The sequence below is a fragment of the Tasmannia lanceolata genome, unplaced genomic scaffold, assembly GCF_043159265.1.
Source record: "Tasmannia lanceolata isolate RefF3 unplaced genomic scaffold, GAP_Taslan_0.1 ptg000004l, whole genome shotgun sequence".
NCBI classification, from domain to species: domain Eukaryota; kingdom Viridiplantae; phylum Streptophyta; class Magnoliopsida; order Canellales; family Winteraceae; genus Tasmannia; species Tasmannia lanceolata.
The window spans coordinates 13,415,235-13,438,683 of record NW_027518681.1 but is presented as its reverse complement, the minus strand read 5'-3'; the positions used below and the strand labels follow the sequence as shown (position 1 = coordinate 13,438,683).

At 40.1% G+C, this 23,449-nt stretch overlaps 2 protein-coding genes across 2 annotated transcripts; both read left to right on the top strand.

Moving 5' to 3' along the window:
- Positions 1-761: 761 nt before the first annotated feature.
- Positions 762-10,751, top strand: LOC143875664 (laccase-6-like). The gene is made up of 6 exons (XM_077377270.1): positions 762-875; positions 3,810-3,961; positions 4,937-5,181; positions 7,104-7,232; positions 7,940-8,917; positions 10,021-10,751. Exons 1-6 carry the CDS (start codon positions 762-764, stop codon positions 10,149-10,151), a joined length of 1,749 nt encoding a protein of 582 aa, XP_077233385.1. The 3' UTR covers positions 10,152-10,751.
- Positions 10,752-15,091: 4,340 nt separating this feature from the next.
- On the top strand, positions 15,092-21,912 carry LOC143875576 (cytochrome P450 734A1-like). The gene is made up of 4 exons (XM_077377166.1): positions 15,092-15,397; positions 18,085-18,329; positions 20,218-20,578; positions 21,255-21,912. Exons 1-4 carry the CDS (start codon positions 15,107-15,109, stop codon positions 21,666-21,668), a joined length of 1,311 nt encoding a protein of 436 aa, XP_077233281.1. The 5' UTR covers positions 15,092-15,106; the 3' UTR covers positions 21,669-21,912.
- Positions 21,913-23,449: the final 1,537 nt, after the last annotated feature.

Genomic DNA, 23,449 nt, shown 5'->3' with positions numbered 1-23,449 from the left:
CTCATGTTTTGCTTGATGCTCAGATAAAATCCTGCCCAAATCTGCTTATAAAGAGAAGGAAATCTCCAGCCAAACTCCATGATTTTGTAATGAGTTTAGCAAACAACACAAAATACAGAAAGATTAAATCAGGTATATTTCCACCCATTTCCAAGCATTTCCACCCACTCTTGTTTGCCTTTTCCTAAAATGACTGCATCTCCACCTTTTTTATTTGTCTATTTCTTCATTTTCAGGGAAAGGCAAGCAATAGTGGATGACAATATCACTTCCCATTACACAAAGTTAGATTAGGTTTACCTTTTGGAGTTGCCCACATATGACAAGGCTAAAACCTTCATAGAATCACAAGACTAGGAGACAAATGATGACACCCTAAAACCTTTAAAGCACAAAACCTCATTACCTTCATCTTAAGTAAATGAAAAAATCATGACCTAAGTGGAAGCTTTTGTTGGGTTATAGTTAAGAGTAGGTTTTGGTTTTTTGGTTTCTTTACACGAGCGACAAACTTAAAAACCCAAAAATGTTGGAATCAGTAGAGAGAAAAAGCTACACGCAAAAAGCCCTATCCTTATTTTATTGGAGCATTATGGGGATGAACACCAAAACCCTAGAATTACTTGTGCTTTGATACATAACCTTGTCTTCTCCTTTCACCAGTATAGTAGAGTTCCCATACCTACTGACTTGGAATTTAGTGTCCTTGGTTTTAGTTTAAATTGGAAGGCTTATGCACTAGAACTCCAAGAGCCACGAAGATGAGGAAAGCAAGAAGCCACTCTCTCTTACTGTATCTTCTATCTTTGTTCTTCAACAAATGCTTTGTTGATGCAGGGGCTAAGGGCGGTGTAGTTAGATTTTATGACTTTAAGGTGATTGCAAAGAGAGTAAAATAGAGCTCTGAAAATTAGAGCTTGAAGTGATAATTAAGCACTAATTTTTTTTTACTTGCATTTGCAAGAAGGCACTGATGTTTAGTTATTAATACTCACGAGTAACAGCAAGCTTACACCACCTACTTCTATAGTATACCCGCTATCTTTAGTTATGTACTTGGACCTTTGACTTGTTTCTCTCTCCGTCTGATAACTTAGTATTAGAAGTATATGATAACTTAGTGTTAGAAATATATGTAGATATGTAGAGAGAGTGGCCGCAAGTATTAAGAATCTGAGTTGTAGATATTATTTTTTCTTTACTTAAATAGGAAGGGGAAATGATATTTCCACGCCTTAGTCTGTGTGTCTATATAGAGTAGAGTTCCTGAGGTTAACCTCATATGAGGTGGCGCTCACAAAACATAAGACGCCCATTTTGTTTGGATGATCCAAACCATTCATTTGCAAGGCCCCATCATAGATAGGGTGTGTACCAAAAATCAGCTCCATTGGATCATCCTAACCCCTCCAAAAGTCGAGGAAAAAATGGGCAGATTTGTGAGCAAAAAGTGTGTATCCATTTTGCCCTCCACTTTTGAATGGGTTAGGATGATCCAATGGAGCTGATTTTTTGTACACACCTTATCTATGATGGGGCCTTTCAAATGAATGCTTTGGATCATCCTAACAATGTGGGCCCCTCATGTTTTGTTAGCGCCACCTCATATAATGTGGAACCCTTATATATAGGTTGAACCGAAATCCGTTAGGCGTAAAGAGCATGGTTTTAAATTTCGACTTAAGTCTGAAATTTCGGACCGAAATTTTGGATTTCGGTCAGCACCAAAACCGAAATTGGCAATACCCGGAATGGTAACGGATTTCGGTTCAACCTAAAAATCTCAATTTTTAAAATTATATAATATTTCCCCAAAATTTCGACTGAAATTTGGTATTAAATAAAATATTATGTTTTAATTGTGTATCAGTTTGCGAACGAAATTTCTGTTTCGGTGAGGGCCGAAACGCATACCAAAACCGAAATTTAAAACCATGGTAAAGTATGAAAAGATTCTAGAGAATAAGTATAAATAGATTCTTGATCGAGTGGACGATTGTCCGACCATATTCTAGCATGTGTGGAGGTCGGAAAACAGTGACATAGCTCGCGCGCAGGTGTTGAAAGGGATAGCTTGACAATTTGTGATTTCCCTCTCTGTTTGGTTGCCGGAATTTTTTTGATTCTTGGGACTTTTGTGGAATTTCCGCAGGAAACCCACGTTTGGTTGGTGGGTCCAAAATAATCCTAGGAACCAAAATAACTCCGCACGAAACCTCAGGAAAGACAAAAAAATACTCCCAGGAACTTCCAGGGAGTTTTTTTTCCTACCAATCTCCCAGGAGGTTTTTTGTTCCACAAAAATCTCAAGAACCAAAAAAATTCCGGCAACCAAAGGGAAAGGGGTTGTCTTTTGATATATAGTGGTCTTGACTCTATGCTTTTGTTTTTCTCTGTGTTGTACCCTCTTTGTTTTTTTACTATCTCAGTGGGCAACTTTTGCTTTAATGAAATTTTCTACTCTTAAAAAAAGTATAATATATATAGATGTAAAGAGAATAATTGTAGTATCAAAAGTAGGGAATGTAAATATTATTTTCTTTACTTAGATAGAAAAGGGTAATGATATACCACCACAGTTCCCAGCATTTCCGTCCCTTTTGATTATCTTTTTCTAAAAATACAAACAAAAGGGGGTGGAAATGCATTCAAGTTTAAGAAAGAGACAGGCAAAACAGTATAGAAACTCTGGACAATGGGGAGGAAATATCACTTCACTATAGAAAAATAGTTTGGAATATGGTAGAAAGTAGGTCTGGCAATGGGTGGGCACAGTCACTGGATCCGGTCTAGCATGGTAGGGCTGCAACTCGGGTCGGGCGGGTTGGGTTTTGGAGAACCCAACCCTACCCGAGAAATATCTCGGGTCGGGTCGGGTCGGGTTGGTTTTTTTTTCGGAAAACCCAGGATTCCCAAACCTGGCCCTACCCATGATAAATCTCGGTCGGGTAGGGTCGGGTCGGGTTTTTTCACGTTGACGTAATTTTTTAAGGAAAATTCTTGTTTGGCAAGGCAACTCAATTCATAGAAGCAGAAATTACACTCACATTACACTTGAATCAAACAATGTTGTAATTACAATCAAACAATGCTGAATCAAACACTTGAATCAACTCAACTCATAGAAGCAGAAATTACACTCACATACAATAACAGTGGGTGCGTGGATTTTCACTTTTAACTTCTAACTAACAATAGAAAAAAATGTACATATTATAACTTATGTAACTCGGGTCGGACCCCTTCAAACCCGGCTCGACCCGAGATTCATGCGGGCTTTTGAATGCTCAACCCAGCTCGACCCGAAACCCATGAAACCTGAACCCAACCCAGGCTATTTTCGGGTCGGGTAAAACCCGGCTCGAGTTGCAGCCCTACAGCATGGCCCTTTTGACACCTCTAGAAGTAAGCTAATTAAAGTGAAAGCATTCTTACATTCATTGCAATACCTTGGTTATAAGTACTCTTCAAAGACTTTATTATTTCTATTATGAGGGAAAATATTGGCAACAGCTGGGCCCAACAATGAATGCTACATTGACAAAAGTTTCATGCATCGGACAATCCTACCCCTCCATAGTCCATACTTCTATGGTGGGGGCCAACAAATGAATGGTTTGGATCATTGAGAATGTATCCCTTCATTAATTTTCCACCAAACTGAAAATTTTACCTGTTTTCAAGGAAAATTACAAGCCTCCGTGACCCTGTTTTTTTTTTTTCCATAATTTCTTTTTACCTAGATCCAAAGTCAAAACACCCACTAGATGGAATTTGTTTTGGCGCCCCTGAATTAATGAATTTTTCAGGTGGAGACTACTACCATAACCAAATTATGCAAGATTTCTACCATTGTCACTGTAAATGGGATGTACCCTGGTCCAGCCATATATGCTCGAGAAGATGATAAAGTGATCGTTAAGGTCACTAATCTCACTCCATACAACATCTCAATCCACTGGTGAGGAAACTCTAACAAGTTTTTCATAGAAATTTAGTAATTACTGCTATTATTGAATCCCCTTGATTTAGTAGCAAACACCCCTCCTTATTTTCAAGATTTCAGTTCTCTATCATAATTTCCAGGAAAATGATATTTACACACCATTTCCACCAGCTTCTTCTTTGTCTTTCCCTGAAATAGAAACCATTTTCAGTAAAAGGCAAACAAAGTGACAATCCTATCATTCCACCCACGCACGCACCTCCCCCCGCCCAATTTTCAGTAAAATTGGGTGGAACTGTAATCATTCAGGAAAAGGCAAACAAAAGGGGGTGTAGTGCTGGAAAAGGGGTGGAAATATCATCTCCCATCTTATAGTTCTTTCTTTTGTTACTAGCATATTAATTCTACTAATTCTCATCTCACTCTCTTGTTTCTCAATGAAAAAGACTATCTAATGTCTCAAGTCAGATAAAACATGTTTAGTCCCTGTTTGTTTTGGATGTTGAGGACAATAATTTGAATCCAAAAGTGATTATTGGACTCAAAGTTATATTTAGGCCCTGACTGAGAATTGATGAGTCCAAAACTGATTATTCAACTCAAAATTAAGGGAAGTGATATATTCTCCCCCTTTGCTTCCCTAGGCCATCCCCCTCTATTGTATTTTTTAGAACCTTTTTAGACTACAAAGGTGTGGCACAAGCAAGAAAAAGGGGTGAATCTATCATTTGCCAAAATTAAATGCAATTAATTGGAATCTAATAATCAGTTTTGGATTCAATCGATTCTTAACATCCAAAGGCCCAATTTGTTTTGGATTTTGAGAACCGATTGCGAGTCCAAAACTGATTATCGGACTCAAAATTATCCGTAATTTTGGATCCAATAATCAGTTTTGGACTCCAATAATTCCCAAAATAAAAAACAACTAGGGGCTTAGAATCTAAAAATTTCAAGAAACCATGGTGCTGAATGAGCTATTTAATGCAGGCATGGAGTTCGACAGAAGTTGACATGTTGGTTTGACGGGCCAGGATATATAACTCAGTGCCCCATTCAAGAGGGTCAAAGTTTCAGATATAGGTTCACTTTGCTAGACCAGAAGGGCACACTCTTCTGGCATGCCCATGTCTCTTGGCTAAGAGTAACTGTCCACGGGCCTCTCATCATCTACCCAAAGCATGGAGTTCCCTATCCATTCGAAATCCCTTACAAAGAGCATGCCATCGTTCTTGGTATTTTCTTGAAACTGCCCTACAACCCCTTTTGCTTGCCAAATGTGTGTGTATATTTCTTCTTTAATGTTTAAAAATGAGAACTCGTCCAAGTTAAAAAGGAGTCATTTAAGTGTGGGTCAACTTTTCATTAACTGGGCAAGTCAAAGGACTTTTTGATTAATTTGGTAGGCCAAAAGTCAGAGACTATGATGAGAACTCATGGGAAGATAAAACTGAGTCAACTCGGGAGAGTCCACGAATGACTCAAAAGAGTTTTAAACAATGTTCTTATTATAGTTTATGAACTTTTCTCATGTTTATTGTTGGATTTTTTTATTAAAAGATCTAAGTTTCAAATATTCCATAATTGGGCTGAGGCTTTAAGGTGGCTTTTCATATTCCTCGGTACTCCAAAAGTCATGGACAAAAGGACAAAAGAGTGAGCCTTTCTTGGTGACTCTTTGTATTCCATTTATGGTAGCTCTTTGGTTTTCTCTTTTTTAGTTGAATGCCTTTAGTTCTCTCATTAAAGGTGATTCCATAAAAATGAAGAGACTCTTGGCTAGCTTCTAATAAGAGAGAAAAATAGAGAAGGAAAAGGCTCTACACACTATTGCTGTGGTCTGGGAAAGGAAAGCCAACCAAGGGTGTGTCCCATATTGACTGCTAGAGCCCTACAGAAAAATGAATGAGTTGAGGTTGGCTTTAGTGCCTTAATGAGTCATGAGTATTGCGGATACTCTGAGGAGCTCACCTATGTGCGGGTGGAGATTTGCCATCTCCTATGTAATTTGAAAGATTGCTAGAGCCCACACAGAAATCTGTCATGATAAAGAGGTTGGCTTTTAAGCCTTAATGTGGTCTGAAGTACTACGGGTACGGGGTGTTTGACAGGAACACACTAAAAGACACACCTATGTTAGGGTGGAGACTATATGTCTTCTATGGAGCTGGCATACTCCTAGAGCCCTCGTAGAACTAGGACGAGCACTGTGTGTGTTATTTGTTTCAGGCAAGCTTGTGAGTAGTGTGGTAATTCAAGGCATGGTCCACTACGCACTCGTACTCTGAGTCTAGTCATGTGTGATTACTGAAAAATAGAAGGTGCGGGTTCAAGGCTAAGTCCACCATGTACTTACACTACACTTTATATAATCTATTTGGAAATTCAAGTCTTCAGACATTTTCATTATGCACAATGTGACTATAGCTTTCTGAGTTTGTGAATGATTTGAAACTTGTGGGGGATTGTTGGATTTTTTATTAAAAAATCTAAGTTTCAAATATTCCATAATTGGGCTGAGGCTTTAAGGTGGCTTTTCATATTCCTTGGTACTCCAAAAGTCATACACAAAAGGACAAAAGAGTGGGCCTTTTTTGGTGACTCTTTGTATTCCATTTATGGTGGCTCTTTGGTTTTCTCTTTTTTAGTTGAATGCCTTTAGTTATCTCATTAAGAGTGATTCCATAAAAATGAAGAGACACTTGGCTAGCTTCTAATAAGAGATAAAAAGAGAGAAGGAAAAGGCTCTACCCACAATTGTTGTGGTGTGTGAAAGGAAAGCCAACCAAGGGTGTGCCTCATATTTTTGGTGTGAGATTAAGATCTACATAAGAAGCCTCAAAGTGTTTTGTAGAGCCCGATTTGCTTAACTAGAGAGACTCGAAGCTTTGCCTTTAAAGTGTTTGGTAGGTGCACACCAACACTTAGTTGCTACTCCTGGAGACGGTTCGGTCGTCAGATCCTTGCACCGGAATAGGGCCGAATAACGTCTCAAGCGAAGCGTTCGAAGACGTACAATAGCTCTACATATATTGAGAATCATCTATATTCGGTTTTGTCTTTTTCATCTTTCTTAAATTTCCTATTTTGCAGTTTTTCATTTTATAATTTCCCCTATTTGCACCAACATTTATAACTCATGTTTCCTTTTCAATAGGAGAGTACTGGGTCCAAGATATCCAAGGCCTCGAGAGCTGGGTCAAAGAAACAGGGGCTGGCCCACCAGGCTCTGATGCGTACATGATCAATGGCCACCCCGGTCATCTCCACAACTGCTCCAAAAATGGTAACGAAAATAAAAGGCTACTAAACAATATTTTCATTGGTAAATGATATATTTTCCCCCTTTTCTTCCCCGAGCCAATCCCTTCTAGTGTTAAAAGACTAGTCATAGATACAATAGAGACTTGAGGGGTTGTCCCAAAGAAGAAAAGGGGATGAATGTATCACTTCCTATTTTAATTTCTTCATCAAAAAAGTTTATTATCTATTGTGGACCTATTAGAAATTTTTTTAAAGAGAAACTTCATTGTTACATCATGGTTTTCAAAGAAGGTATGAGAGACAGAGAGAGACAGAGAGTTTTGCGGAAGGGCATTTGCATGAGTGCAGCCACATATGCTCAGATTTTGTCTTATTCATTTAATATATAGTATATGTACTGTCAGTATATTGGGATTCGCTAACGTCTCACAAAAGGCATTTCGCGGAAGGCCTGTTGCATGTGAGAGCAGCCTGCACACAGTCTCACTTTTGAGACTGTCTTATTCATTCACTAGGTGGACATGCAACAGGCCATCCGCGAAATGCCTTTTGCGATGGACACTAGCAAAATCCCGATATATTTTTGAAAATATTGTTTACAAAAATAGCAGCATTTCCAATTCCCATCCTCTTTTGCATGCCTTTTCATGAAATTGGCTTCATTTCATCTACCTTTTCCCAATTGCAATATATCATTATTCTATTTTTATTTTTTTTCCCATTTTGCAGATGTATATACTTTAAATGTTTTACAAGGGAAGACCTATCTCCTTAGAATCATCAATGCAGCTCTTAACATGGAGCACTTCTTTGGGATTGCCAACCACCAAATGACTGTGGTGGAAGCTGATGGGGAATACACCAAACCCTTCACTACCAATTTCCTTATGCTAACCCCAGGCCAAACTTACAATGTTTTGGTCCAAGCAAACCAGCCCCTTGGGAGATACTTCATGGGAATGACCCCTTACATGGCTGCTAAAAATGTAACATTCCTCAGACTACCTTCCTATGCAATTCTCAACTATATTACCCCACAGTCTCTATCCTCGCCACCGCTGTTCCTTTCTACATCCAATGGGCTTGTCCTCCCTGCCTTCAATGACACCGAATCCGTTCAGTCCTTCACAAATGGGCTTCGAAACTTGCCGCCGAGCAACCCCCATAAGTTGCTCGGCGTTCCACTAAAGATCGATAAGAACTTGTTCTTTGCAATTGGGCTAAACGTGTTTGCGTGCAATTCCTCCTCCCCAGAGAAATGCCAAGGACCGAATGGAGGGGTTTTAGCAGCGTCTGTGAATAACATCACATTTAGGAACCCTACTGTTTCTCTCTTGCAAGCTTACTATAATCACCTAAATGGGTATTATACTGTGGATTTTCCAGATAAGCCTGCTAAGATGTATGATTTTGTGAATGAGGCTCCTAATAATTTTGGTGTGGATACTCAACCTTCAGTGGGGACACCACTGAGTGTGCTAGAGTATGGATGGAATGTTCAATTGATACTCCAAGGCACTGGAACTGTAAGCCCTGAGAATCATCCCATACATCTACATGGGTTCAGCTTCTATGTACTTGGGTCAGGGATTGGAAATTTTAACCCGAGCACCATGGATCTTAACTTGGTCGATCCTCCTTATCGGAATACCATCGGTGTGCCGTCCGGTGGTTGGGCTGTTATCAGATTCAAAGCAGACAACCCAGGTAAGATTTGATCTCAAACCCATTTGTTTTTTTATAATTTTTTATAGGGGTGTCAATGGATCCACTTCGGATCAAATCCACCTATGTCATAGGCATGATCCATTCAAATTCCTTATCGGTCGGATCGGATTCGGATTTTTCTTCGGATCCCATTTTCCACGTCACGATCACGATCCATTTTAATTTGGACTGTCCCTGTGTCCTATTATGTCCCACAAAGCTAAGTACACAATTTTTTTTTTTTTTTTAAGAGTTAGAATGCCATTCCACTCTTAGTGTGTCTATTCTCTATATGCATTTTCTTCAAATAAATTAACAATTCATTTATGTTTAATCTATGAGTAAAATAATGCTTGTAAACAATAAAATTAATCTAAATTAAGTACAAGAATATAATGTATAACTATTATCAAAGAATATGATGTATAACAATAACACTCAGTAATAACAAAATGATGAACTAATAGTATATTCATGACACCATATATGTTCAATAGTGAAAGCATAATGGTGGTGCTGCAATTTTGAGGTGATTATGGAGCGGCGGCCGGGACTTAGAAGAGGTGGTGGAAGTGGCGTATGGGGGGAGATGGTGGAGGGGATTGGTGGCAGGAGGAGGAGCCCATAATTTCTTCTTTTCCTCTCCTCTCTCTTCTTGAAATCTCACAGCAAAAGAAAAAAAAATACCCTAAAACACGAGAGGCGAGAAGTCGCTTTTGAGTCGTGAAATCACAATCCACTTCATTAATTAGAGGTTTTGACGAAAATACCCTTTAAAGAAATAAACATTATGAAAATTTGGAGGGTATTTTGGTAAAACAGTTCGGATTGTGATTATCCAATGGATATCTGTTACAAGCCCATATCCAACTTGAAAATTTTCGGATCCCACATTTGATGATCCAAAATATGCCCATGGATCCTATTGATGTGTTTAGATCCTGCTCATTAACGTTTGGATTCAGAGGATCCATCGGACCGTCTGGATCCATTGACACCCCTAAATTTTTAATAAACTCTTTCTAAACAATTCTGGATATTTTTTTCAAATAATTGACTCATGCACTGTATTTGCTGACATGCATGCAAATGGGTTCCTACAGGAATCTGGTTTATGCACTGCCATTTAGAGGTACATACAACTTGGGGCCTTTCCATGGCTTTCCTCGTGAAGAACGGCAAAGGCAAAATGCAGACTCTACCTCATCCCCCTCTCGATCTCCCCATCTGTTGAGAGACAAGAATATGACTTTCTAGACTTCTTTCTGTAATTGGTATAATGTAAATTCAGGAATAGTAATACCTTTGTGTTTATTATCTCTTATGAGTATTTTAGGTAGAGGGTATATAAATTGTAAAGCAATAAATATTAGTACATATTCGAATTTTATTGTTTTTATTATATTTATTATTTTTCATCATACTGGCATCAGAGATATAAGGTGTTGGAAGGAAATCTGGAATAACAAGGTTGGTGAGGAGATACTATCCTCTAGGTGGTCTTCCCCTAACCACGGATGGTTGAAGCTAAATTTTGATGGCTCAAGTTTGGGGAATTTGAGACCCTCAGAAATAGGAGGTGTTTTAAGAGATGAGAACAGTATCACATAGTTGGCCTTCTCAGGTCCAATTGGTTTCAAGGACTCGAATGAAGAAAAAGTGTGAGCAATTAACCAAGGGACAAAAATGGTGTCAGATAGAGATGGAAAATCTCACAGTGGAGGGCGACTGTCTCAAAGTCATTGATGGTTAGAAGGCCGATCGATCTCCTCACCCATGGAGATATTCAGAGCTCATTGATTAAATAATGGATTGGGTAGATGGCCACTTTAGTCGATTTAATTATGTTAGGAAGTCAGCGAATGGAGAGGCGGATCGCCTTGCCCATGAAGAAGTGGCTAAAGGGTTACTAGAGATATATGACTTTCTTCCCCCTTGAAGAGAAGCCTTGTATTTGTCTCTTTCCTTTATTTTGTTTGCTCTATCTTGTTTCCTCATGTTAAAGTATAAAAGATAAATAACGCCTTTCTCCAACTGCTTAAACTTTTGGAGAAGTTGGTAAGTTATAACATGGTATCAGAGCCAAAATTCTCGAGTTCAAACCTCCCGGATAGCAAAAATCCACATGCAATGGTCAGCCCAAGGTGGGACCACATGTGCCACGTGTTTACCAATTGGGCCACACGTGCGGGGGAGTGTTAAAGTATAAAAGATAAATAACGCCTTTCTCCAACAGCTTAAGCTTTTGGAGAAGTTGGTAAGTTAACACCTCAATCTTGTATGCATGAAGGACTAGGTCGTGGCTGCTTTTTATAAAGAAATCGCACCATTTTAACAACAACAACAAAAACATCTTAGTTGGAACAATCCCAAAATACTAAGGCTCTGTTCAGTTGAGTTTCATGGGTCAAAAGCCTTTGGAAATGACATGGCAAAAAAGAAAAAGAAAAAGAAAAAGAAAAAGAAAATAAAAAGAAAAGAAAAGAAGAAATAAGTGTTTAACCTGACCCGAACTCAACCTGACCCGATGGGTTCAACCTGAAAAACGGTCGGGTCAGGTTGAGTTCGGGTCGGTTTCGGAGTCGGGTTGACTTTTCCCAACCCAGGTTGAGTTCAGGCTGGTTCGGGTTGAGGGTTTGGCAATCCGACCCGAGTAAAACCCGACATTTTTTATGATTTTTTATTTTTTTAAGCTTAAAAACTCCGATTGGGTCTGGTTGAACTCGGATCGGGTTGGAAAAAAGGGTTCCTCGGGCCGGGTCGGGTTTGCCACAACCCGGCCCGAGTTGCACTCCTATTCTCCATGCTACTGGAATACCAGCCGAAGATGGTGAATCCCTGGATATCAAACTATGGAAAGCCTCTCTCTCTCTCTCTCTCTCTCTCTCTCTCTCTCTCTCTCTCTCTCTCTCATCTATCATGTGTGACTCTTACCTGAAAAATAAAATATCAATTGTAGATTTTTTTTTTCACTTCTCAAACTTTTTTTGCATTTATGGTAATTAAAGTGGGAACTGCTAGCATCCATCGCAAAAGGGTTTTCGCAGCTGGTCTGTTGCACATCAGACCAGCCACCTCGTTAATGAAGACAACAGCTTTTGTCTCCATTCACGAGGTGGCAGGTCTAATGTGCAACAGACTAGCCGCGAAAAGCCTTTTGCGATGGAGCTTAGCAATCCCTATTACAGTGAGATCAAAATGGATTCTTTTGTCTGCCTACTATCATAAAATAGGGATTTGAATGCACTTCTTATCCACATAAATATTTCTGTAACCTTAACCATTTCCCACTCCAACCTTTTCTTAGAACTCTGTCTTCTTTTGGGTGTAAACCATAGTTGTAAATTCTGTTTCGGTCGCCATTTCGTTTTGGCCACCGAAACGGAATTTCGGTGGGATTTCGGTCATTTCGGTGCATTTCGGTCGAAACTTTTCGTTCACACAAAAAATATATTAAAAAATATGAGAAAAATCCAAAAAAATAAAAAATCAATAGAAAAAGATGAAAAACTAATAAATAGTCCAAAAAGAGCCGTTGCAGGGGCATTGTCGTAAATTGAGTTGAAGAAGAGGGTAGACTTGTAGGAAATTTAGTAGAATAGATAGTGTAAGTGAAAGCAGAGAAGAGAAGGAGAATCACTTATGTGAAGGTGGAGGAAAAGAAGGTAGGGAAAATGCTATTTATAGAGTTTTTTATTGATTGTGCATTTAAAAATGACTAAAATACCCTTCCCAACAGCTATAAACGGTCACATTTTGAGGTTAAAATGGTCAAAAACCAAAAAGAGCCGTTGCAGGGGCATTGTCGTAAATTCTGCAAGTCAAACTAGCCGTTATGGACGATTTCGGCCGGAATGGAGAATTTCGTCCATTCCGGACGAAATTCCGGATTTCGGAAAATTTCGTCCGGAATGGACGAAATGGAACGAAATTTCGTCCGAAACGAAATTTTGTCAATTTCATTCCGGAATTTGAACGAAACCGGTTCGTTTCGTCCATTCCGGACGAAACGAAACGGTATTTACAACTATGGTGTAAACTGTAAACCTTTTAGACATGCATTCTTGCACGTATACATCTTTTCCCTGTATATATACTTTTGTAAACAAAATCTGAAGAGAAGGGAAGAAGGTGAGGGATTCTCTCTGGAGTTTTGAGAGAGAGAGAGAGAAATTGTCTCTACAGGTAGGGCAGATAAACTATCTGCGTTGCCCCTCAAAAATTCCTATGGGCCCACATGATTTGGATGATCCAAAGCATTCATTTGATAGGACCTTACATAGATAGGGTACGCACAAAATATCAGCTCCATTGGACCAGTCTAACCCTTCCATATGTGGAGGTGATTTTTGGTACACACCCTAACCTATCTTTAATCCGTTTTGCTAGCAGCAGCCCACTTCCAAAGCAAGACTTTTTTTAATAGTAACGGCTGCTAGAAAGATCCTCGACGTGAAAAGAAATAAAAATAACACTGGTGGTGGAGTATCAAATATCAATCCCGACCCTGGGGGTCGTGGTGGTGGTTCTTCGTGACAGTGGTGGTGGAGTCTCAATTGTGACACTGGTGGTGTGGCGGTGGCTCTTCCTAACAACACTGTTCGTTTTTTTATTTTTTCTTGATGGATCCGTAGGTGCCCATGGGCGTATCTTCCTACAATCGTCTTTGTATTCATTTACGCAAGATTCCACGTAACAGCTTCCCTTTTCTTATTTTTTTCTAGAAATTTTGATTTGTTTTCTCGAACTGCGGAACCATGTAGCATTTCCACCAGACAACCACATAATTTATCGAAATTGGTGAATAGCAGAAGGCAGTTCGCTACCGGGCTGTGGCAGGCGAGAGCTGCCACACAGGCTCAGATTTTGTCTTATTCATTTAATTCGCCTGAGGTGGCTGCTGCTGCTCTCATATGCAACATCCTACCCATGAAATGCCTTCTGCCATTGTCCCAAGCCATTCCCACACAGGCAAAGAAGGTCAATGCAAAACGGGAATCCGAGAAAACAGATGAGAGCCTCTCTCGTGACAGAATCCCCACAAAAGTTGTAAATCAATTTAAAATTGGCCAAATCTAATGTTCTTCTCACTACGCTTTGATAATAGCACAAAGACACCTTGTCTTTTATTATTTACCCGGCTGTCAAAAATTATTACAATTTCCCAAACACTCTCCGTAGCCAATTAAAAAAGAAAAAAAATAAGATGGTTCGAGCAATTATAAAAATGCAGTAGTGCAATATCAGTGGCCTCGTATCAATTTAAAATTGACCAAATCATCGGGACCAATGTTATTCTGTTATTCGCACTACCCTTTGATAATAGCACAAAAAGACCTTGTCTTTTATTGCTTAACCAGCTGTAAAAAATTATTACAATTTCCAGAACACTCTCCGAATCCAATTAAAAAAGGAAAAAAAAAAAAGGTGGGCCCTTGAAATTATAAAAATGTAGTGTGCGAATATCGGTGGCCGATATCAATTATAAAGCGAAAATGTTTTGGGAAATGAAATATTCCCCTCGTTTTCTTACCTGCACCGCCCCCTTCTATTGTAAGGGATTTGCTAGGGACCATCGTAGAAGCCATTTTGCAGGCCTGCTACTGCATGAGAGGGCAGCCAAACAGTCTCACTTTTCAACAGATTTTGTCTTATTATCTGAGGTGGCTGCACTGTCATCCAACAACCGGTCCGCGAAATACCTTCTGGATGATCTCTAGCAAATCCCTCATTGTAAAAGGCGTAGTCATAAATGGTAAGGAGTTTTTGTCCCTGGAGCATGAGTTTAGATGTTCAATCTCAGCTTACCTATCAAAAACACACCCTAGCAGGGTGGTCTAGCGAAGAAAATGGGGCTAATATGTCACTTCCCATGTGCTTTTATTATTTGAGCCCTCTCCCACGATAAACATCCACTTTATATAAGCACGCATAAAATCCTCCCTCCACTCTCTCATCTACCAATACCCACAACACATCATGGCTCTTCCCCTTCATCTTTTTGCTACCTTCTCTGTTTTCTTTTTGTTATTCTCCCTCCTCCTTAGAACCATACGCTCTTTGGTCTGGGTACCATGGAAACTGGAGGTCCACTTTAAAAAACAAGGCCTAAGTGGGCCTCCCCGGACTTTCTTCTTCGGAAACACGGGCGAGATTCAAGAGCTGAGTATCAAGGGTAAAGTTGGCTCCATGCCTTTGGTTCACGAGATCCTTCACCGAGCCTCTCCATTCTATGACTATTGGTCCAAACTCTATGGAAAGACGTTCGTCTATTGGTTTGGATCGAAGCCGCGATTGGCAGTAGTAGATCCAGAGCTGATCAAAGAGGTTTTACTTAATAGAAGTGGCGTCATTGAGAGGGTTCCCTTCGACCCCATTGTGAAGCAGCTCTTTGGAGATGGGATGCCTTCTGTGAACGGTGAGAAGTGGGTTCGCCATAGAAAAATCGGTAACACGGCTTTTAACATGGAACGAGTCAAGGTCTCTCTCTCACTCTCCAAATCTTCATTAAAAATTATCGAAGTAAAATGATAAAATGATTAGGAAAATGCTTTAGGCCATTTGGATAACTCATGCTTTTTAATTTGGATTTGGATTTGAGTTTTGGATACAAAAATACATCAATCACCCTCATGCTGATTTGGAAATCTAAGGATCTGATCCAATTCCAATTCTCAACTGCAAATGTGAGAAATCCAAATCTAAATCATGTGGGTATCCAAACTTGTCCTTAGTTTCTTTATCCAGGGGTGCAACTTGGCTAGGGTTGGGTTGGGATTTCCTTGTGTTGTGTTTGGTTAGGGTTGAAGATTTAGTTTCGGTTATGAGTTATGATTGAGCCCTTGGGGAACCCGACGTGACCTGAACCCAACCACCAACCTCTAATTTTGTTCTGCTTAACTCAGAGTGCAAATTGGGTCGGGTTCAACCTGATTTTGGCTTGAGTTCTGTTGGCATTACATGGAATTGGGTATGCTTATAGTTGGAAGGCCAGTCCGAATTAATTTCTGCTGGTTAGGGTCGAGGCCAAATGGAAGTTGCAATATTTCAAAATTGTATATAGAATGACTGTAAAGGTAGAAACTAGACCGGATAAAATTTGATCGTTATGGGTAAATCCAAAATCTTTGTAGATCGAGCCGATTTCTTAGAGATGGTTTTTTTTTTTTTTTTCGAATTTTTCTGTTTGGCCATAGGTTTACTCAAACCAATTGGGGCCCATCTGTGCCATCTGTCAATTATTTGATCGAATGATTCCTGGCCCTTGATCCTGGCATGAGATGTGAATTGCATCATGAAGTTTGTAAGATCAATGGTATTGAATGCCTTTGCATCTCCCCGTGTTGACCCAAAAAATGTGTGCTAGCATTGATCTTGGCAATCCCTAGCAAACCAGATTAACTTATCTGCTAGCAAAGGATGTGGCCATGTGGGTTGCATCACGAAGTTTGTAAGATCAATTGTCCTTATTGCACTTACATCTCCCCATGTTGGCCCAAAAATTGTCTGCTAGCATCGATCCTGGCACTCCCTAGCACACCAAGATTGACTCTTTCGATTTTTTATATGGGGTAAGCCCGTATGGTCCAGTATTTTTCAAAAAACGTACTATACGGCTTATGCCATAGGATGATCCAAACCATCCATTTCATGGGCCACAATGTAAATAGGTTGTGCCCAAAAAAATCATTTCCATAGGACAATCCTAGCCATCCGATCTGTAGAGGTTTCCAGAATATGCATACCCTCTATAGATTGGAAGGCTAGGATGCCCATATTTTCCAATATTTTCAAAAAAAAAAAATACTATACGGATTACAACATAAGATGATCCAAAACCGTCAATTTGATGGGCCACAACGTAAGTAGGTTGTGCCAAAAAAATCATTTCCATAGGGCAATCCTAGCCCTCCGATCTGTAGAGGTTTCCATAATATGCATATCCTCCACAAATCAGATGGCTAGGGTCCTCCTATGGACATATTGTCCGGCCACAACCTATATATTTACATTGTGGCCCATCAAATGGACGGTTTGGAGCATCCTATGGTGTAATATGTACAGTACATTTTGAAAAATTCTAGACCATAAGTTACACCATATAAAATCTCTATTTTTTTGAAATAAAATTTAAAAAAGGTCCCTATAGTGAGTGCACGTGAAGTCCAATATTGAAAAAAGTATTTTAGGCCCACCTCACAGGATGATCTAAATCATTCATTTGTTGGGCTGCAATGTAAATAGGTCGTTCCTCATAGATTATCACCATAGGAGTATCCTAACCGTCCGATCTGTAGAGGGATTGCACATTATAATAACCTATATTGATCAGAAGGTTAGGATAATCCTATGGAGATGATCTACAGGGTACAACCTATTTCAAATGTAAATAGGTTGTTCCTCATAGATAATCACCATAGGATTATCCTAACCCTCCTATCTGTAGAGGGATTGCACATTATAATAACCTATATTGACCGGAAGGTTAGGATAATCCTATGGAGATGATCTATGAGGAACAACCTATTTAAAATGTAATTAGGTTGTTCCTCATAGATAATCACCATAGGATTATCCTAACCCTCCGATCTGTAGAGGGATTGCACATTATAATAACCTATATTGGCCGGAAGGTTAGGATAATCTTATGGAGATGATCTATGAGGAACAACCTATTTACAGATGGGAAAAACCCCAACAAATGAATGGTTTAGATAATCCTGTCAAGTGAGCCATACTTTCCGAAAACTCAAAATTCGCCCGCACTCACTATATATGTGCGGAAAAACCCCGTTGAACAAGAAATCTGATCCAATAACACGATCAAAGACAATATGGAAATAACCACATAAAAACACGAGAAGCAATGCACAAAGAGAACACGCACAATTTAGGATTACATCCCCAAACATCGATCCAGACCCAGACCGTTCATAGACGACTCTAACACTAGGTTGCTCATAAATCATCACTTACCAAAAAAAAAAAAAAAAACAAATCAGATCAAATAATCCCAACCGTTCAATCAGTAGCCTGCAAACTGAAATGCACTTGTCTTTGTCTTGATCGTGGGCTTGCAAACCACTTGTCGAAGATCTGTCGGCCCACGTGTTCACAATCCAATGGTCCACATTTACCGATGCTTGTTGGCTATGTGTTGATTTCAGGAATGGGTGCCTACAATCACAGAGAGCACGAGAAACATGTTGGATAAGTGGGAGAGGGAGGGAGGAGAAAAGAGTGAATTTGAAATAGAGGTGTATGGGGATCTCCTCGACTTCACGGCTGATGTAATCTCTAAAACAGCATTTGGGAGCAGTTTTCAAGAGGGAAAGAGGATTTTCAAATTGCAAGATGAACAGGCGGTTCTCGTCTCGCATGCACAGAAGAGGGTGTACATACCAGGTTACAGGTGAGGACATAAAAAAAATCGGGGATTTAGAGAAGGGTGATGATATTTTCACCCCCCTTGCATTACATGCACGCTCCCCTCTTAACTTGATTTGACATAAAGTTGCTACTTTTCACATCAACTCAGGTTAAAAGGGGAGCGTGCAAGTAATGCAAGGGGGGGTGAAAATATAATCTCCCTTTAGAGAAATGCTAAAATGAAGGGCGCCGTTGGAAAAATCAGCTGCATGGGCACCCCTATTGGATCAACCTCATTAAAGTGCATATATAATTTCGCTAAAAAACTATAGTATATAAGTATTAAATACAGTTTGATGAAGTGGGTCCCACGAACTAGACAAAGTATGTCGTGAACCATGGAAGCCAAAAACACACACCTAACCAGACGTTCCAAGTGGATCCAATAGGGGCACCCTTGCGGCTGATTTTTGCATAATATGCAGATCTTATATAGACCGGTCTAGGATCATCCTCTAGAAATGACTTTTAGGGCACAATGTTACGTTGTGGCCCATCAAATGGGAGGATTGGATCATCTTATGGTGTAAGACGTAACTTTTTGAAAAATACTGGACTATAGGGGCTTACACCATAAACTAAAGAGAGGAGTGGCCATATTTGATAATGGCACTCCTCTCTTTAGTTTTATAGTGTAAGGAGATTCTGTTGGATCAAATATCAAGGGGGGTGCCTCTAGGGGTGGCAACGGGGAGGGTCGGGGCCGGATGTTGGGGTCCCCTACCCCTTCCTCTCTGCGGGGAATTTCCCCCCTCCCCTTCCCCTTCCCCTCTGCGGGGATGGTGGGGAATCCCCCTCCCCTCTCCGCATCCTTCGGGGACAAAATCCCCTCCCCTCTCCGCCCCGCCCCGCCCCCTCTTTGGAACCCAACCAAACCAGCAAACAGAGCTTCTTTCTTCTACGTCCATTACAGACAATATTGTGATGAATGCTATGATTCTATTCATGTGATCAACAAACAGATGGACAAAATCAGAAATGCATGGATGAGACAACAAACATAAATAACAACAGGACCTCATCTTTCAGCAGTTTTCTACATAAATTATGGAATGATAAATAGGAAATGAGCACCAGGATTACCTTCATTAACAGGCAGCCAATGTGCAAAAAGTAACTATTTCAGTAGTCACAATGAACTTTAAAAGTCCATAAGTGGGCGCTCACACACGCAAAATAATGTTCATTAGTTCATTCTGTATAGCATGTTAACCCCCAGATGAGCATGAGAAATGAGAATGGAGAAGAGAACAAAATCAACAAATGACTTATTTCTTTAACTGCAATTCAGTCTTGTGCTGACATGAAACAAATTTCTAGTAGCTAAATTTTTCTTGTTGAAAATCAAAACCTGCAATCCAACCCTGAAATTCTGTTGGCACTACGATTTTTTGATAATTGCATACACTCAGCGTCTCAGGCTCTCAGCTTGTCTTTATTATTTCAACATCTGTGAAAAGGTTATTATAGTTTCCAAAATGCTCTCAGAAGCTAATTAAAAGGAAAAGACAAGCTAAGTTTATGTTTAGGGGAATCTTGTAGCCAATCCACAGAGTTTCTAGTAGTTTTCCTTAAAAAAAACACTTAAATTTTTTTTTAAAAATGGCATTGATTAGCGGGGCGGGGCGGGGCGGGGACAACTCCATCCCCTTCCCCTCCCCGCACCGGGGAATTTTTATATTCCCCTTCCCCTCTCAATCGGGGAATCCCCTCCCCAAACGGGGCGGGCGGGGGCGGATCTCCTCTTTTTCGGGTGAAATTGCCAGCCCTAGGTGCCTCTTGCACCAGCATGCCCCATCGGGCACCATATAAATCTCCAAACAAACACCCCTACGCATGAACATAATTTTTTTAATTACTATGTTTTGTAGGTTTGTCCCTACGAAGGAAAACATGAGGTTGTGGAGATTGGACAAGGAAATCCGGCAGTCTTTGCAAAAGCTGATAGAGAACTATGGAGAAGTGAGCGAAAAAAGGAAAAATCTGCTTGGTTCGTTTATCTCCACAAATAAGAGCCTGAATAAAGAAGAGAGAATTAGGGTGGAAGAAATAATAGGGGAGTGCAAGACATTTTACTTTGCTGGGAAGGAAACAACTGCTAACCTTCTCGCATGGACCCTTCTTCTCTTGGGATACCACCAAGAGTGGCAAACTAAGGCCCGCGAAGAAGTCCTCCATCTCTATGGTCACCATCAGATTCCTACTGCAAATACATTCAACCAACTCAAGATTGTGAGTTCCATTTTCAATTTTTTGTTTTAATAACTATGGAGTGTCATTATCAAATCAGGGTAGATGGAATGGAATTAGTACATTGTCTGGATCTCAAGGTGGATCCGAGAACGATGATATTTGGGTGTATACTCTAATTAAGGTGTCATAAGGGCCGCACGGCCCCTGGCCCGGCCACGTGGCTCACTGCACGTTTGACACCTTGATACACTAATGTCAACACTCCTGATTATTCCTCTTTAAACTAGGGGATTAAAAAGAGTTTAGAGTGTAAACTAGTTTTTATTAAAATTGTGTATTGGGGATTTGTCAATATCAAAATTGAGGTTGAGTCCGTAGATATGAATTTCAGACTATTAATGGGTCTGATCCATTGGCTAACCCGATCCTTCGTATGTGTTTACATCCGTCGTGTTTTGGTAAATACACCCATGTCATAAAAAAGGGATTTGCTAGGGATCATCGCAGAAGGCATTTTGCGGGCTGGCTGTAGCACGTGAGAGCAGCCACATAGTCTCACTTTTCAACTGATTTTGTCTTATTCATTTAATTCATCTGAGGTGGATGCTCTCTCATGCAACAGCTGGCCCACGAACTGCCATTTGCTATGGTCCCTAGCAAATCCCCATAAAAAATAATGTACTTGTATAATTAACAAGTAACTTTGTATTTGCAGGTAGGTATGATAATTGATGAATCTCTCCGTCTATACTCTCCAACTCCTTCACTTCTGAGGGAAGTACACAAGGACATTATGTTAGGGAAGCTCCATGTTCCGTCGGGCACACAACTCTATATTCCATTGATTGCTGTTCATCACAATGCTGAAATATGGGGTGAGGATGCCGAAAAATTTAATCCTTTGAGGTCCCGTGAAACTGCGAGGCATCTTGCCACATTTTTTCCGTTTGGAATTGGGCCGAGGATATGTCCGGGTCAGAATCTAGCCTTAGTTGAGGCAAAAATTGCCTTGGCGATGATTCTCCAACGGTTTACTTTCGCCGTGTCCCCAACTTATGTTCATGCCCCAACTTGCGTGCTCACTGCACAGCCTGGACATGGAGCTCACCTCATCTTTCAGAAGATTTAAGTTCGAAAGTGCAATTAGAGATGCAACTTATCTTCTCAGTGGAAGAAATGTGGAAGAACATATGTGCTGAGTTGTTTAATGTTTTTATGGTTGGATCTTAATTGACTCTGCAGTAAGTTTACTTCAAAAGTTCTACTCGTTATTGAAAGTTTTCCTTATCTATCTAGATAAAGCTCTACTTGTGATGGAACCTCACTGGAGAGCTTCAATTGTATACCCTTAAAGAAGGTTTTTTCCTCTTCAAGTTTTCAAATGTTGATGATTGCACTCGAGTTCTTGAAGGCACTAACTAGTCATAACTTCGGTGGGGGTGGGGGGAAGACCGCTCATCCTTCAAAGGTGGACACCTGATGCTTCTCTTGAGAAAAAGAAAATTACGGAACTTCCTGTTTGGATTCGTCTCCCGGACCTTCACTTGTATTTTTGGACTCCTCATATCTTTAGTAGAATCGCCAGTGTCATTGGGGAACCTCTCTCTATGGATTTCTATACAGCAGAGGCTTCAAGACTTAACTTTGCCAGATTGTGCATACAAGTTAAGGCTGATTAGCATCTCCCTGACTCCATCAACCTCCAAACATCCTCATGAGTAATTTCACAAAAAATTCTATATGATTGGAAACCTATATCCTGCAACATCTGCAATGATTTTAGTCACAAGTCTTCTGGTTGCAGCTGCTCATTGGATCAGCACCCCCCCTCCTCCAAAGCAAGCTTGGAAGCAAAAAATGCCCCCGAAACTTACCTGAGACCTCCATTGTAGAGGACCCTCAGCTCCCCTTGAACCACCATATTGACAAGAGTCGATCCCATGACAAATCTGATAAGAATCCTCCCCCCCCCCCTCGAAGCCCTACTCTCAATGACAAATTCGCATTGGTTGATAATGTTGATAACAGCATCGCCCCCAAGGAGAATGATCAACATCACATTGGCAAATCAAAGGAATGTTCCTCCTCGGACCTCATTGATATAGAAGGTAATTGGCATACGGTTCAAAGGAAAAAACGGAGGTCTCCAGTTCTTCTCCGCCCTTCCTCTTCCTCTTCATGCGTATTGCCTTCCTTCTCCATAATCCCCCCAAAACTCGGCTAACATTGGGATTCTGATTTTCTTCTTCGGCAGGCCGGTCTAAGCAATGTCTTGTTCGTAAGCCATTGTTATGCTGCCTTGTTACAGTCTTTTTTTATTTTGTCTTTTAAGAGTTTTGCTTTTGTTTCGTTTCCTTGTTTTAGTTCCCCCTTCATGGCTGTGGGGTTGCTCTCATGCTTCGAGTGTATCTTTCTTATTTATCTAATATATCTGGTAGACGTCTGCCTAACCCCGGCTTACCCATAAATAAAAAAAGTTGTACTTGTCACTGTCACTGCAGGAAAAACATTTTGGGGGAACAATTTTCCCTGGGATTTTTTCCTCTCCACGATTTAGTGGGAGATGATATAGTTATGATTTATCTAGATGGACAGAAATTGAAGTTTCTTCTCAAGGGGCGTTTGGTAAAAACAAATGAGTACAAAGAAGAACAAACAGAGTGGTAATAAGAAACCATAAAAAATTAACACATACATGGCCGTAATAATCAATAGGATGGTAAAAAAAACATATGTAAAAAATAGCTCATAACTACAACTGTTAAAAAATAACAAAAGGTCGCTAATTTCTACAATTAAAGAATATCTAACTACTACTATTAAAAAATCAGCAACATTGTCCATAAATTGGGCAAAATTGGCATTAAATCGACAAAGTCGACAAAATATTGGGGCAAAAAAAATCAGGCC

Excerpts from the sequence above, each read along its gene's own strand:
- LOC143875664 (XM_077377270.1), top strand. The coding sequence starts at position 762 with ATGAGGAAAGCAAGAAGCCACTCTCTCTTACTGTATCTTCTATCTTTG. Across the intron at positions 3,962-4,936 it reads TACAACATCTCAATCCACTG|GCATGGAGTTCGACAGAAGT; the intron begins GTGAGGAAACTC and ends TATTTAATGCAG. Across the intron at positions 8,918-10,020 it reads ATTCAAAGCAGACAACCCAG|GAATCTGGTTTATGCACTGC; the intron begins GTAAGATTTGAT and ends GGGTTCCTACAG.
- LOC143875576 (XM_077377166.1), top strand. The coding sequence starts at position 15,107 with ATGCCTTTGGTTCACGAGATCCTTCACCGAGCCTCTCCATTCTATGAC. Across the intron at positions 15,398-18,084 it reads TTAACATGGAACGAGTCAAG|GAATGGGTGCCTACAATCAC; the intron begins GTCTCTCTCTCA and ends TGTTGATTTCAG. Across the intron at positions 20,579-21,254 it reads CATTCAACCAACTCAAGATT|GTAGGTATGATAATTGATGA; the intron begins GTGAGTTCCATT and ends TTGTATTTGCAG.